This window comes from Mesoplodon mirus (genome assembly GCF_964341445.2).
Source record: "Mesoplodon mirus genome assembly, chromosome: 15".
Classification (NCBI taxonomy): Eukaryota; Metazoa; Chordata; class Mammalia; order Artiodactyla; family Ziphiidae; genus Mesoplodon; species Mesoplodon mirus.
The window spans coordinates 85061923-85076356 of record NC_138991.1 but is presented as its reverse complement, the minus strand read 5'-3'; the positions used below and the strand labels follow the sequence as shown (position 1 = coordinate 85076356).

The window sequence follows — 14434 nt, the reverse complement described above, 5'->3', positions numbered from 1 at the left end:
GGGCCCCCGAGACCCCTCCCGGGTTAACCTTGCAGGATCGATGCCTACGATGGGAGAAACAGATGGACCGAGAGTCAGAGTGACAGACAGGAGAGGGATCCGGGCGTCTCGCTAACCTTGAAAATCTGATGTTCGCTTCAGGCTGATGGGGGATTTGGCTCTCTGCAGCTGAAAGAGAGGGGAGGGGAAGAAAGGAGACAGAGGACACACATCAAACAAGGCCTGAGACACACGTCACCGGCGCTAAGCAAAGAAAGAAACTGAGGCGAGCCCACGCCGCCCTCGTCACGTGGCTGCAGGAACCACGGAGGGCGCAGGATGCCCACGGATGCTCCACGGCCGTGGCTCCCCCGGCCCAGCGCAGGCAGCTGCTGGTACAGACACGCTCGCCCCGCGGGAGGCGGTGCCCCGTGGCTCGGATGGTACAAGGGCCGAGAGTGGAGGTGGGGTGGTACTGTGAGGCTGCACGGCACGGGGGAATTTTCAGGAACGGGCGAGGCTTTTGGGCAGCTGCCCCGGCCACCCCTGGCATGAGGTGCTGGCGGTTCCAGGCCGGCCTCCGGGGCGCTGGCCTACGCCTTCCCGCTCCGTGTGTGCGAGGGCGGGGAGGTCACACTGCCCGGCCCCGCGCGGGAGACCGTCCCCTCCACTCCGTCACATTCCTTCACGCCTCAGCTGACGGAGTGCACTAGAGGCACAGCAAAGCAGGCAGGACGCGGGCTGTAGCTCCAGCTCCGTCACAAGCCACTGACGTCAGGACACACGCGACAGGCACTCAGTACCTATGCGCTGAAGAAACCAATGAATTCGGAGATCGTGCTTATTTCATTCTCTCTCCTCTCCTTAACTTGTACTACATTCGTAAGAGATGGAAGAATGAGCCAAAACAAACCAGCAAAAAGCACAAGCGGGCACGGTTTCCGTTCCTAGGGCTGACGGCGGTCAAGTCGCATCAGGGGTCTGAGACCTGCCCCCGGCCCACGGGAGGCCCTGCTGCCTGCTCCCCCGCCGGCAGGGGGCCCCCAGCTCCCCGGTCCCCACCCCCGCCCCAGGATGGCCCGACGAGGACCCTGGCGCCTCCCCGGCTGCGTGCGAGCACCTGGATGCCTTTCAGGTTCATCCTGCGCTTGGGCGGGTGGTACGGCAGGAAGTAGCGGCTGTCCTCTGGCGAATCCTCTGAGGTTGAAGAATCGTCAGCCTCCTGACCGTTGGTCCTGGGGCTGGTGTCCCCAAAGTTCTGAGAGATGATGGTCACTGGTAGGTTCCTGGGCAAACTCTGGAGACAAGGGGAGGCCGTGTCCGTGACGGAGCGCCGAGGAGCAGCCGCCACGCGCAGGAACAAGGTCTGATGGCACCACCACTCCCTCGGGCACCCGAGCTTGAAGCGCAGGATGGCCGCCTCCTCCCTGACCCCCGCGTCCGGCCCGATGCCAAGACCTAGCATTCTAGCTCCCCTCCTCCTCACAAGACCCCCGCCCCCATCTCCCTCCCGCCGGGGCCCTGGCGCAGACCCTCGCACTGTGCTGTTTACAGTAGTAGAGGGACGGCCTCCCAGATGGTCTTGGCCCCTCATCTGATACACCACCGTCAGATCCACAATTTCTAGCCCTGTGCCTAAGCTACAAATGTAAGAAGCGTGGCTGAATGACTGGATCATGAGAAAAACAGTGCCAGGTACTGTCCTAAGTACCTTACAGCCATTATCTGAAGCTGAGGTGCAAGAATATTAAGTAACTTCTGCTTGATCCCCTCAGAGCCACACAACACCCTCACGCTACGTTGCCTCCAAACCCAAAGCTTTTGGCCTTACTTCCCCGCACAAAATCCTTCACGTCCAAGAATAACTCGCGACCAAGCTCCTCAGCCGACGGGCCCGCCCTGCTCCCTCCTGCGACCCCCTCCAGCCCACCTCCTGCCTGTCCCCGCCTCCCACTCCATGGATGACAGACAGACCTGCCAACCGCGGCCTGCCGACGGCATGCCATGGCTGTCACACCTCCAGGCCTTTGCTTGTGGTGTCCCTGTGGGCTGGAATACAGCCCCATCTTTCCTCACCTAGCCAGGCACCGTCACAGCTTTCGTTCATAAATTCAGCAGCTGTTCCCCGAGGGTCCACCCTGTGCCTGGCACCGTGCTACACGTTGGACAAACAGAGGGGCCTACATGGAGCTTCTGCGCGATTACAAACTGTGGGAAACGCGCAAGAGTTGAGGGCATGACACAGAGGCTCCTGGTTTCCATCAGGAACCAGTGAAGGCCTAGCCGAGGAAGTTGACACTCCAGCCAACCCCAGAAGGGGGTCAGAACTTGGCCAGGTGAAGTCCGGGGACAGCATCCCAAATGGAGGTCCCGAGGCCGGCTTCTCCTGTAGGGAGTCTTTCCCGGAAGCCTGACAGAATGGAGGCCTCCTCCCCTGGGCGCCCGCAGCACCCCTTCAACGCGTAATTTACAACACTTGCGTTGAAATGTCATGCTCCTGGATCTGCGTCCAGCACTAGATCTGAGTCCTCTGGGCGAGGGGCTGGGAGGGTGGGTCCTATCCTGGTTTCTCCAGGTGACTGACTAGCGATGCCCTTGGGCAAGTTACTCAGCCGCTTGTGTCTGGATTCTACCCTTGGCAAAGGAAGACAGCGATCTTACTGTCCTGGCGGGCAGTCCTGTGGCACGGAAGGCACTTAGCACAGTACCTGCAGACAAAGGCACCCAAGCCCACAGCTATGAGAGTGATAACATCATCTGCCTTCATCATGGCATCGTTCACTTCGGAGCGCCTGGGGCCCCGCTGTGACACGTGCCTGAACTTCATATCGAGATAAATGACGGTTTCCTCACAGGCCCTACTGACTTTAAAGGGAGCAGGGCGTCTTACACCCGATGCCCGTCCAGAGGGGTTTAAGGAAACCCAGTGGCAGGCTAACGGTTGACAGAGGTCAGCTGAGGCGGAAGGGACTCGCCCGAGGTCACCCGGCCAGCAAGCGGCCAGGCCAGGGTTTTGTCCTGCCTCTTCTAGCTTCCAAATGAGCGGCTTCTACTCATCACAACCCAGACACGCGACGGTTCAGGGGCACGGCCGTTCTGGGTGTGGGAGGGAAGGGTGTGCTTCCTCGCGGGAGCACGCGCGCCCGGCCGGCCCCACCTGCTCGAGGCTGCCGCTGTCCTTGGACAGGCGCCGGAGCTTGCTCTCCAGGTTCACGATGCAGGCTTCCCGCCGGACCATCTCGATCCTCATCTCGTCGTTCTTCTCCTCCAGCTCGCGGATCTGTTTCCTGTACTTGTCCTTTTCGATTAAGCACTGGGAGTACTGGGTCTGCGCCTCGTCCCGGGAATGGAAGGCCTGCCCGGAGGAGGAGGAGGAGGACGAGGCCGCTTGGCTCTTCGCCCCGACGCTCCCAAGTCAGACCCAGACGCCTGCTCCCCAGCCCACGCGTCAGTCCCACGGCCTCTGGCCCTTTTCTGGACTCCGACCCTTGGGCGTTTCAGTCGATACCATCCTGAACAACATGCCACAGCCCCCGTCTGTCCAGCCCCGGCTGTGTCCCTTGGAGCCCACCCTCCGCCCTAGCGAGTGGCACCATTATTATTCTTCCCATTTCACAGACGAGGCTTCCAGGGAGTGGCAGCTTGCCTGCAGCCACGCGTCTGAAGAGTGACAGGGTCTGGACCTGGCCATCTTACTCTAAAGCCCAGGCCGCCGGGGTCCAGCTCAGGCCCCCATGCTATTCAAACGAACTGGGATAGGATTCACTTTGGGAATGGAAGCAGGAAAGATGGATTCACGAGCGATTCCGGCGGAGTTAATGACACTGCCCCGGACAAAACCTCCTGCTGGATCCCACAGCCCGGAGCCCGCAGGCCTGCCGCGCAGCTGCCCTGGGCAGCCCGTACCTGGTCCCGTTCCCGCTCTACCTCCTCCAGCTGCAGCATGAGGGTGTTCATGCGGTGCTTGTACATCTCGCAGTCCTTCCCCAGGGTCGAGCACTTCAGCTGCAGGTCCTCTTTCTCCTCCAGGTACTGCGAGCACAGGGGGAAATCAACACATGCATCAAGCGGTCATCAATCGGGGCCGAGAGCCATTTTCTGGCTGCGTCTTCCCGGAGCCGGCCTGCCCCTCCCCACAGGGCCTGACCTTGTGAGAGTCAGCTCTCTGACCAGATGGGACCAAGGTAAAAGGCCAGTCCATCAACGGAGATCTGCTGTGGACCTACTATGTGCCAGGGAATGAGCGGGAGGCAGGGTGGATGCCACGTGCGCCCTCCTGTGGCCTTCAGCCATGGGGAAGACAGGTGCCGTGCTGACGCTTAGTCATCACAAGCAACTGCAGGTGCTGACGCACAGGGAATTTACACCAGGGGCCAGACCTGGCCCCTGGAAGAGAGTGTGGGCTCTGGAGGTTCCACTAACGCACATCCGTGCACAGGGGCTCCCAGCCCGAGGATGCCAGCTGGGTGGGTGCTGCCCCGACCTCCCAGGGGCCCCACCTTGTCCCTCAGCTCCTCCGCCTGGCGGACCTCCTCCTGCAGGTTGTAGATCTTGTTGACGAGCTCCTGTCGGTCCTCCAGGGCCTCCCTGCGGTCATGCTCCAGGATGTCCAGGATGGCCTTGTCCGAGTCTGGCAGGCTGCGCTTCCCGGCCTGGGCGGGCAGGGAGTGCGGAAGGGGGGAACATTTAACGGTGCTGGGGGCACGGGAAGGGCAGGGAGCGTGGGGCCCGGAAGGCGGCAGACGACAGTGCCGGTGACACACTGAGCCAGCAGAAGGTTTTGGGCCAGGGGAGCAGAGAGAGGCAAGGGTCGCTGTCTCTTGGGGCCCTTAAGCAGCTTCTTATTTATGAATTTTATCACCTGGAAAGAAGCATAAAACCCACTTCTGCGCAGACACATCTCGATGCCTACTGTTCTGTCCCGGCTCTTATCAGAGCTCAGAGGAGCACTTGCTGCTGCTCCACACACTTCACGGGTGACCACAAAGAGAGGGCTGGTCTGCCTTCCAGATGCCTCCCCTGAAATACCAATTTATCTCTCCGACTAAACCGGGACTCATCCTCTGCTCTGAACTAGAGCCTTCCACGCCAGGCAGCCAATCCTGGGGGGTGGGGGGAATCATTCTGGAGGAAGGGGCGGGTGCCTTTTCTCTTTCCCTGCATATGTATTTTGGGATATTATTCCTCTGTACCTACAGATGATCCTGTGATGGCAAAGGTGGGGAGGCTCTTGAAGTTTTAACAAATCACACAGAGCTGAGAGTTGAGTTTCTTGGGATCTTTAAGGCAAGAAGATTTCTCGGATGTACTTTTCTCACAGCACCCAGGGCAGTGATTTTGTGTGAATGGTGATTTTCATGGAGTGATTCGGCCAAGGGAACATCGTCACAAGTTTTATCTCACATAATGTCGTGTCTCTGAGAAGTGGGTGGTGTGGTCACCCCCGCTGACAGAGGAGGGACTAAGGTGCCCAAGGACGACATGAATTCTCTGTGGTCCTGCGGTCAGCAAGTGGTGGCTCTGGGACTCACACCCAGGCAGGCATGTCCGTCCCCGACCCTCATCCTCCCTTCTGCCCACTGTGCCCGCACTGGCCCTCACCTGGATGATGGACTGCAGCTCCTGGATCTTGGTCTTCAGCATCTCATTCTCCCGCTCCAGCTCCAGAACTTGCTCCTTCTTGGGCCGGTTCTCGATGTCGTTCTTTAGTTTCAGCGACTGATTCCTCTCCAGCTTGCATTCCTCCTCCATCTTATTCAATCGATGCTTGAGCTGGTCGATCTGAAACACCCACAGGGTGCCGAGGGGAGAAGGCAGTTGGCAGGAAACGTTCAGAAAAGGCAGTGCCTCGCAGATCCTCCTGGACTTCCAGCATGACCTGTGCGTTCTGCCCCCCTCTCTCCTTCCTCCAGTTGGTGACAGAGAAGGCCTCAAAGAAACCCCTTCCAGTGAAACGAACCACCCCCTCCGTGTTGAGGAAGAGGTCCTGATCCATTAATTTAGAACAGTTCTAAAGCAGTTATGTCCCCTGGAAGACTCCCTCTGGCAATTTTTGTGGGGTGGAACAGATTACAGACTAGTATAAAAGGTACCCAACCTGGTGTTTCCCTGAGGTATGTTATCCATTTTAAAGGTCTTTTAGGATGGGTTTCAAACTCTGATCCTCAGAAGTCAAGATTCCCTCAAGAACCTTCGTGTTATAGAAGGGAGCAAAGAGATGGGGAGTGGGGAGATCCGGGCCCCCCCTGACTTCACACCCCACAGTAGCTCTGCATATGCACGTGTTTTGGCCTCTTGTGTTTCACACAGGATTTTAGTTGAACAAATGGCATTGCTGCCATTGACAGGATCTCTGGCCTAAAGGACCTGCCCAGACCTAGTGTGTAAGAAAGAGTGGCTTCCTGGAGGAGAAGGCAGTTACTACCCCTGGAAATGGGACAACTTCTCCAGCTGTGCTGAGCTTCACCCAGGAGGCGAGTGTGAGGAACTGAGACCAGGAGGAAGCTTCTCAAACCTCTGTGACTTAGCCTGGCTGCTTCCCCAAACTGATCAGCCTTGGCAAAACACCTAGAAGAAGAAGATTGTTTTCAAGGTCTGCAAGGAAGAGGGCACCAAATTCTAGGCTTATGGGGGGAACATCTCAAGAAATCTGGCAGGTAGAGGGTGGTGGCTTCAGCAAGGAAGGGACCTCGGCTGTACGCCTGTGGTCTGAGGGAAGGAACAAAGAGGAATGCAGGGAAGCAGCCTGGGCCTGAGAAATGGCCTAGGACTCAGCTGGCCAGATGTTCTTTCAAGTTCTAGATATGGTTTCTCACTCTTACTATATGGCCAGAAAAACATAAAACGGGAGAAAGTTCTAGGAGAGAAAGTTTTAAAGCTCCGCCACAGGTTAACACCTCCAAATCCTAGATGAGACAGCACAGAAACCTTGCTTCCTGGACACACACACACACACACACACACACACACAAACACACACACACACACACACACACACACACACACACACACACTCCTCCTTAGAGTCTTGGAAGATGAACCCAAGTGACCTGTTCTGGGTCTAGATCCCCAGTCCCATCCAAGTGGACACAAAGTGGGTGCTTACTAGGTCAGCCATCTTGCCAAAGACATATTTCAGTATCTCAGCAATCCTAGGGCGTAGGTATTATTTTCATTTCCATGTAACTGGCATTTACAAATGAGGAAACTGAGGCCAAGAGCCAACTAAGTGGTAAAGCCAGAAGCCAGAAGTCAGATTTGAAGTCAAATCCAAAGGATTTAAAAGCTCCTGCTCTTTGCCTGCTATGCCACTGACTCAATTCACCTGAATTCTAGTGGATTGTTTACTGATCTGTCTGGTTCAATGAAATTGTAAGTGACCTGGGCACGAATCAGGTTATTTATGCCTATGTCCCCCACAGTGCTTAGCACCGTGCCTTACACATGGCAGGTGCTTAATAAATATTCTGAGAGTCTATTTTCCACCCAGCAGCCAGAGTGATCTTTCTAGATATAAATCAGTTGTCCCTCCCAGCTCTCAATCCCTCAGTGGCTTCCATCACTACTGGAATAAATTCCAAAGTTCTTACCAAGCCCCCAGGATCTGGACCCTGGCCATCTCGCATTTGCTCATTTGGCTCCAGCCCCACTGGTTCTCCTGCTGTTTCTCAAAGACACCAAGCACGGCCCCTACCTGGGGCCTTTACACTTGCTCTTTGCTTTTCCCCTGAGACTTGCATGGTTGGCTCCTCCCTTTCCTCAGATCTCTGCTCCTGCGTATCCTTCTCAGGAACGCTTCCTGACCATCCTATTTAAAACAGCACCCCTAGGGTTTCCCTGGTGGCGCAGTGGTTGAGAGCCCGCCTGCCGATGCAGGGGACACGGGTTCGCGCCCCGGTCCGGGAGGATCCCACGTGCTGCGGAGCGGCTGGGCCCGTGAGCCATGGCCACTGAACCTGCGCGTCCGGAGCCTGTGCTCTGCAGAGGGAGAGGCCACAACAGTGAGAGGCCTGTGTACCGCAAAGAAAAAAAAAACAGCACCCCTCACTCACCATCCCTAAACTCTTTTCTTCCTCTTCTTAATAGCACGTATTACTACCAGCTATTGATGCATTTTTTTTCTGATTAGAATGGGAGCTCCACGACAGCAGGGCTTTGGTTTTGAGTTATGTATCCCTGGAAAAGAGCCCGGTGCGAGGCGGTGCACAATAAAAGGAATGAATGAGTTAAGCAATCCCTTCTCCATCTCCCTTTTGGAGGTAAACTCATGAATGACACCTATCATTTGGCTGCTGGATTGTTCATTGATAAGTGACTATTCCACCGTGACATGTTGCGCTTTGTGGATACAGCTGTGAAGGGCAGAGTCCCGGCCTCCAGGATCTCATGAATCCACGGGGCAGGTGCTGTGCCCACCTCCTCGCTGATTTTCCCGAGGGCCGTAGAGCTGGGCAGGCCCCTGATCCTCCATCTTACCCCTCACCCAGCACGGGTGCAGGGCCCACGTGCTGGGCCCACGTGCGCATGTCTGGTTCATGTGCCTGGTGGGTCCTCATTCCGGAGCAAGAGGGAAGCTCCACCGGGTCCAGGTGCGCAAGTCTGCACATGCGCACAGTGGCCCAGAGGGCTCCTGAGCAGGACACCAAGCTCACTGGGTCTGTGTACACATGTGCACACATGCGCAGTGGATCTGGGCGCTAAACTGTGGCGCCAAGCCTCACTGGGTTGGCATGCGCATGCGCACCGTGGATCCAGGCTCCCAGAACTCCTGTGTCTTCCCTTCTCCCTCACCTGGCCAGGTGTTAAACCCTGCCCTAGCCTGCCTGCTGGTCTTTGCCCCAGTGGCCTTCGCTCCCCGCTCCCTCACTTTGGCCCAGCAGCTCCCGCCACGCGGCCCTCACCTCGAGTTGGAGGTCCCGGCTCCGCATGACCGCCATGTTTTTCTCCTCGCTGAGCTGGGCGTAGCGCATGGCCAGGTTGTAGTTGTCGTCCTTCACCTTGACCAGTTCATCGTTGTAGCTGTCCCGCTCCTCCTTCATCTTGTAGTACCGATCCTGGAAGGTCAGCAGCTCCACCTGCGTCAGCGTCAGCTGCTTCTTGTCGTCCTCCAGCTGCCGTGACTTGGCCAGCAGCTCACACCGCTGCAGGTCCTTGGCCTTCATCTGCTGCTGCAGCTTGATGACCTCATTCATCAGGAAGTGCGTGAGGCCCTCGTGGCCCTCCTCCACTGTGGAGAGGGGGGCACCCAGTCAGGCCTGAGGACTGGGGAGGGGAAGAAGTGGGTTCCAGACGTGGGGCAGGTATCATTCGTCCACTCATTCACTCACCAACATTTTACTGAGCTCTTACTACCCATGAGGCACCAGGGATTCAGGGTGCGCAAGACAGCCTTGGTCCCGGTAGAGCTTAGGTCTGGTAAGGGAGACAGACATTAAAAAAGCAAGTGATCACACACAAATAAAACTACAGATTGAGAGGACTGCACAAAGTAAAGGTATAGGGGACTATGAGAGTGTGTAATGGGGTGGGGGGGGACCAGATCCAGCTGAGTGGACGGAGGCATTAGAGAAGGCTGCTGATGGATGAGCTCCAGTATTGAGGAGAGAAAACACATTCCAGGAAGGTGGAACAACATTGCCAAGGTCCTATGGGAAGGGAAGAGGAACCTGGCACATTTCAGAAACTGAAGGAAGACCAAAGTGGCTGGAGCTTAGAGAGAGGGAGAGGCAGAAAGGTGAGGCTGGGAGTATCATCAGGGGCTGGACCATGTAGGGTCCTTGTGGGCTGCCCTGGGGTCTTTAGATGGAAACAGTGGAAAGCCATGGAAAGGTTTTAAGTAGGGGAGGGGAACATGAGGGGTAGAGAACTCACTGGATCAGAGCAGGAATGGATATGAAGAGCTGAGAGGGTTGTATGGGTCTTGACTAGGATAGTGGTGTATATGGAGAAAAGACTGATTTAAGAATATTTAGGAAGGAAAATTAAGATGACAAGTTGACCACGGGCTCTGGTTCATGGGATACTGGCAGGAGGGTAGGCAAGGCAAGGACAAGATCCAGAGGGTAGGGGGAGTTCCACCCCACCAACATTCATGGGGGGGTGTTCAGTAAACACCCACTTCTCTTGCCTCTTGATTCAGTTTGTTCCTCTGTGACCTACATTTCATCATCAGGCAGAAGTAAGTGGTTGACAGTTCATAAGTGCCACTGGGGCACTGTCCTGATGTCACAGATCCATAACCTTAGAACTGTCCCACCACTGGACACACACACACACACACCCCTCCCATCGCAGTCCGAATGCTGATGGTAAAGCCACTTACCCACAATGGTGGAGAATCTACGAGTGGGTTCCTTTCCAGTCACCAGTTTGTACAATTCTGGGTAGTAAAATTCCAGACTCTCCAAGAAGGCCACATAGCCCCTTTGCCCCTTCGTATGTAGAATGTCCAGCAGTCGGCCTAGAGGAAAGGCCAAATCACTCAGTGGGCAGAAGCGTACATATCTGATTGGATGCAAGTCTCCAAATCCAGTCTTATGCTGGGCTCACATCCAGTCAGTACACTCTTAAGAAGATAGTCTCACCACAACCTGTCACTCCTGAGTTATATCTTACAGTCCAGATAATGTAAATCAAAGTGCCAGGCCCTCAGCAGGGATATTGAGTGTTAGTTTCCTTTCTCCAAAAGACTGGTAGAACCAGAAGCAGCCATAGGAAACCAACAGTCTGAAAGAGCTTCCCGCTTGACCAGGGCTAAAATTAACCATACAGGCATCTGTGATTGAAGGAGGAGGGATGTACAGCAGTGGTTACAGAATAACATATGGTTCTCTGGGACTCAGACCAGGAAGATTAGTATTTGGGTGGGGAGCTAGGAAAAGTCACAGGAAGCAGGAATAGCTCCATGTTCTTCAATGGGATTATCACATAGTCTGGAAACATTTTTAATCTAAGTGTAATTTCCTTGGCAGTTTTCAGTTTTTATCCTACTGGTTCCACTTATTGTTTACATTTCTTGCCCCTTCCTTAAGCATTTTATTTTCAGCTGTTTCTTCCCTTGAGGTCCTAAAACTCAATCCTTCCCCTAGGGTAGACATAATAAATAAATTTCATCTTGTGTCAACTGATTGCTTGTCAAAGCTGCCTGGAGCACCGTGTTGAGAGGGATTCTAAAGTTACATCCAAGCTCAGTAGGAAAACATGCTGCGATTAGTGATGTCTGTCATGTATGCAAAAGAGAGGCGTAGCATATGAGCTACTTATCACCAGTCATACTGTGGGCAAGTGGGTTTCAAACCTCTTAAACTGTGAACCACAGAAAGAAATGTATTTTACATTGTGACCGCATGCTTACACACAAAGACATATTTTGCTACAAACATATATGTGAATACACACACAGATGTATATAAAACCAAAACAATGTTCACAAATCACACTTACTACCTACCTTTAATGAATGTGATAAAGGGTCATGGACCCCTAGGCAGTCTGGAAAAGCCTATGGACCCTTTATCAGAATAACATTTTCAAACAGATAAAATGCATTGGATTACAAAGGGAATCTATCATAATAAGATACAGTTAACAAATATTAAATTTGTGACTCAGTAATAAATGTGCTTCTTTATTAATGCATTAAATAACCCAATCTCTTGGCAGGTCTAATAACTACTATAATGTCAAGGGAAAGATGAGTGTAAATGATATTTTGGAAATCTGTAATAGCTGTAATGTGATAAGAAGATATCTGTAATGTTTACTGTTGACAAAGACACAAGTATTGCTAATCATTGTGATTTGTTGCCTACCTGCATCCATAATTGAAGGGAATGCTAAGTCTTAGGTTGGTAAAATAAAGATGTTATTTCCCCCTGTCCAAGTTAATAGACCCTCTCTACCCATGGACAGTTTGGTGGGGGACCAGGGGTGGGTAGAGGTCTATGGACTCTAGTTAAACATCCCTGACTGAGAGAAACTTCATTTTGCTACAGCTAACTGTAAGTTATTTCCTGAGGTTACCTGCCCGGTTGATCTTGGACGGCAGCATGGGAGCATTAAGCACTTCATCTTCATCTTGTTCATCAATGACCTTGCACTGGCGCAGGTAGGGGGTGAGCTTGGCTGGGTTGATGTAGCGACTCAGCATGTGCCGGTTGCACTCCACATTCTCCCACAAGGCATCCTCCTCATCCTTCAGTGTCTGCATATAGTCATCCATCTCTGGCGCCCCTCCTTTTAGACATAAACCCCAACAAGGTTAATAAAAGAGCCTCACGGAATAGCTCTATAAACTTTGGAGAGATCTCCAGTATCCACTGTTAAGTGAAAAAAAAAGTAGAGAAAAGCATATATATTCTACCTTTTATTTGAGCAAGGAAGGGATATGAATAGACATATATTTCTTTATGTACTAAACACAAACGATGGATGGATAAGCCATAAAATTAAAGCAAAAATTATAGGGAGAGAGGGAGAGTTTTGTAGTTGGAGTATATCCTTTCCTTCCAAGTTTTTATATCTTACTAAGAATTTATATTTCCAAAAACAATATATGCTATACTTTTTGTTTTACAGTTTCACATAAATGGGATCATACTATATGCTTTCCTGTTTCCTTTTTCAACTTGCTTTCTTCTCTCTGCATTTACTAAGATTTATCTAGGTTGATACATACAGACCTAATTCATTCATTTTTAAAAACAGCTTTGTTGAGATATAATTCATGTACCATACAATTCACCTTTTAAAAGTGTACAATTCAATGCTTTTTTGTATATTCACGGAGTTGTACAACCATCAGCACAATTAATTTTAGAACATTTTCATCACCCCCCAAAGAAACTTCATACCCTTTAGTAGTCACTCCCCATTTCCCTCCAATACCTGCTCCTCCAACCTTAGACAACCACTAATCTATCTTCTGTCTCAATAGACTTGTCTGTTCTGGACATTTCACTTAAATGGGATCATGCAACATGTGGTCTTTTGTGACTGGCTTCTTTTCAAGGTTCATCCATGTTGTATGCAGCATGTTTCAGTACTTCTTTTTATTGAAGAATACTTTATCATTGTATGGATATATCATATCTTGTTTATTCATCCATTGATAACTTTGGGTTGTTTGGTTATTATGAATTATGCTACTATGAAGATTCATGTACACGTTTTTTTGTCAACACGTTTTTATTTCCCTTGAGCAGATATGCAGAAATGGAACTGATGAGCCATAGGGTAACTCTGTGTTTAACATTTTGAGGAACTGCTAAACTGTTTCCCAAAGTGGCTGCACCATTTTACATTCCTGCTAGCAATGTATGAGGTTCTAATTTTTTCCTGCTAGCAATGTATGAGGTTCTAATTGTCAACAATTATTCTTGTCCATCTTCTTTAGTACACCCATCTGAATGGGTGGGAAGTGGTATTTCACTGTGGTTTTGATTTGTAGTTCCCTACTAACTAATGATATTGAGCATCTTTTCATGTGCACATTGGCCATTTGTGCATGAGAAATGCCTATTCAAATCCTCTGCCCATGTTTAAATTGGATCTTTGTCTTTAATATGGAATTTTTATGTGTTCTGGATACAAGTCAGATATATGATTTGCATATATTTTCTCCTATTCTGTTGTTACCTTTTCACTTTCTTAAAGGTATTATTTGTAGCACAAAAGTTTTTAATTTTGATGTAGTCCGATTTCTTTTTTCACTTGTGCTTTTGGTGTGTATCTAAGAAACCATTACTTAATTCAAGGTTATAAAAATTTACTTCTATTTATTTTTCTAAGAGTTTTATACTTTTAACTCTCCCATTTAGGCTTATGATGCATTTTGAATTAATTTTTGTGTATGGTGTGAGGTAAGGGTCCAACTGTTTTTTACATGTGGATATTCAGTTCCAGCACAATTTGCTGAAAAGATTCTTCTTTCCCTATTGACTGGTCTTGGCACCTTTGTCAAAAATCAATTTACCATAAATGTGAGTGTTCATTTCCGGACTCTCAATTCTCTTCCATTGACCTACATGTCTACCCTTATGCCAGTACCACACTGTCTTCATCACTGTAAATGTGCAGTAAGTTTTGAAATTGGGAAGTATGAGGCTTCCAACATTGTGCTTCCCATTTCAGATTGTTTTGGCTATTCAGGTCCCCTTGCAATTCCATATGAATTTTAGGGATCAACTAGTCAATACTTGCAAAAAAAAAAAGGAGTTGGGATTTTGACAGTGAATCTGTTGAATATGTAGATCAGTTTGAACAGTATTACTATCTAACCATTAAGTGTCATGCTCCAAGAATATGGGATGTGTTTCTATTAATTTAGATCGTCTTTAATTCCTTTCAGCAATGTGTTGTAGTTTTCAGCGTACACTTCTTTTGCTAAATTTATTCCTAAGTATTTTAATTCTTTTTGATGGCATCGTAAATGTGGACTGTATTCTTAATGTTATTT

The 14434-nt window shown here is 51.0% G+C and overlaps 1 protein-coding gene across 7 annotated transcripts in view; it reads right to left on the bottom strand.

The window, feature by feature from the left end:
- Positions 1–14434, bottom strand: part of CARD11 (caspase recruitment domain family member 11) — a 108089-nt gene that overhangs the window by 18396 nt on the left and 75259 nt on the right. For 4 of the 7 annotated variants that reach the window (XM_082600549.1, XM_082600545.1, XM_082600544.1 and 1 more), the window contains 9 exons: positions 12001–12213; positions 10301–10438; positions 8880–9205; positions 5581–5760; positions 4479–4631; positions 3886–4011; positions 3137–3334; positions 1100–1276; positions 117–168 (listed from right to left, as the gene is read on the bottom strand). In XM_082600549.1, the coding sequence (XP_082456675.1) occupies positions 117–168; positions 1100–1276; positions 3137–3334; positions 3886–4011; positions 4479–4631; positions 5581–5760; positions 8880–9205; positions 10301–10438; positions 12001–12213 (1563 nt within the window). Of the gene's footprint in view, positions 1–116; positions 169–1099; positions 1277–3136; positions 3335–3885; positions 4012–4478; positions 4632–5580; positions 5761–8879; positions 9241–10300; positions 10439–12000; positions 12214–14434 lie in introns of those variants that run through there. The other 3 variants (XM_082600546.1, XM_082600547.1, XM_082600548.1) reach the window with 3 other exon arrangements.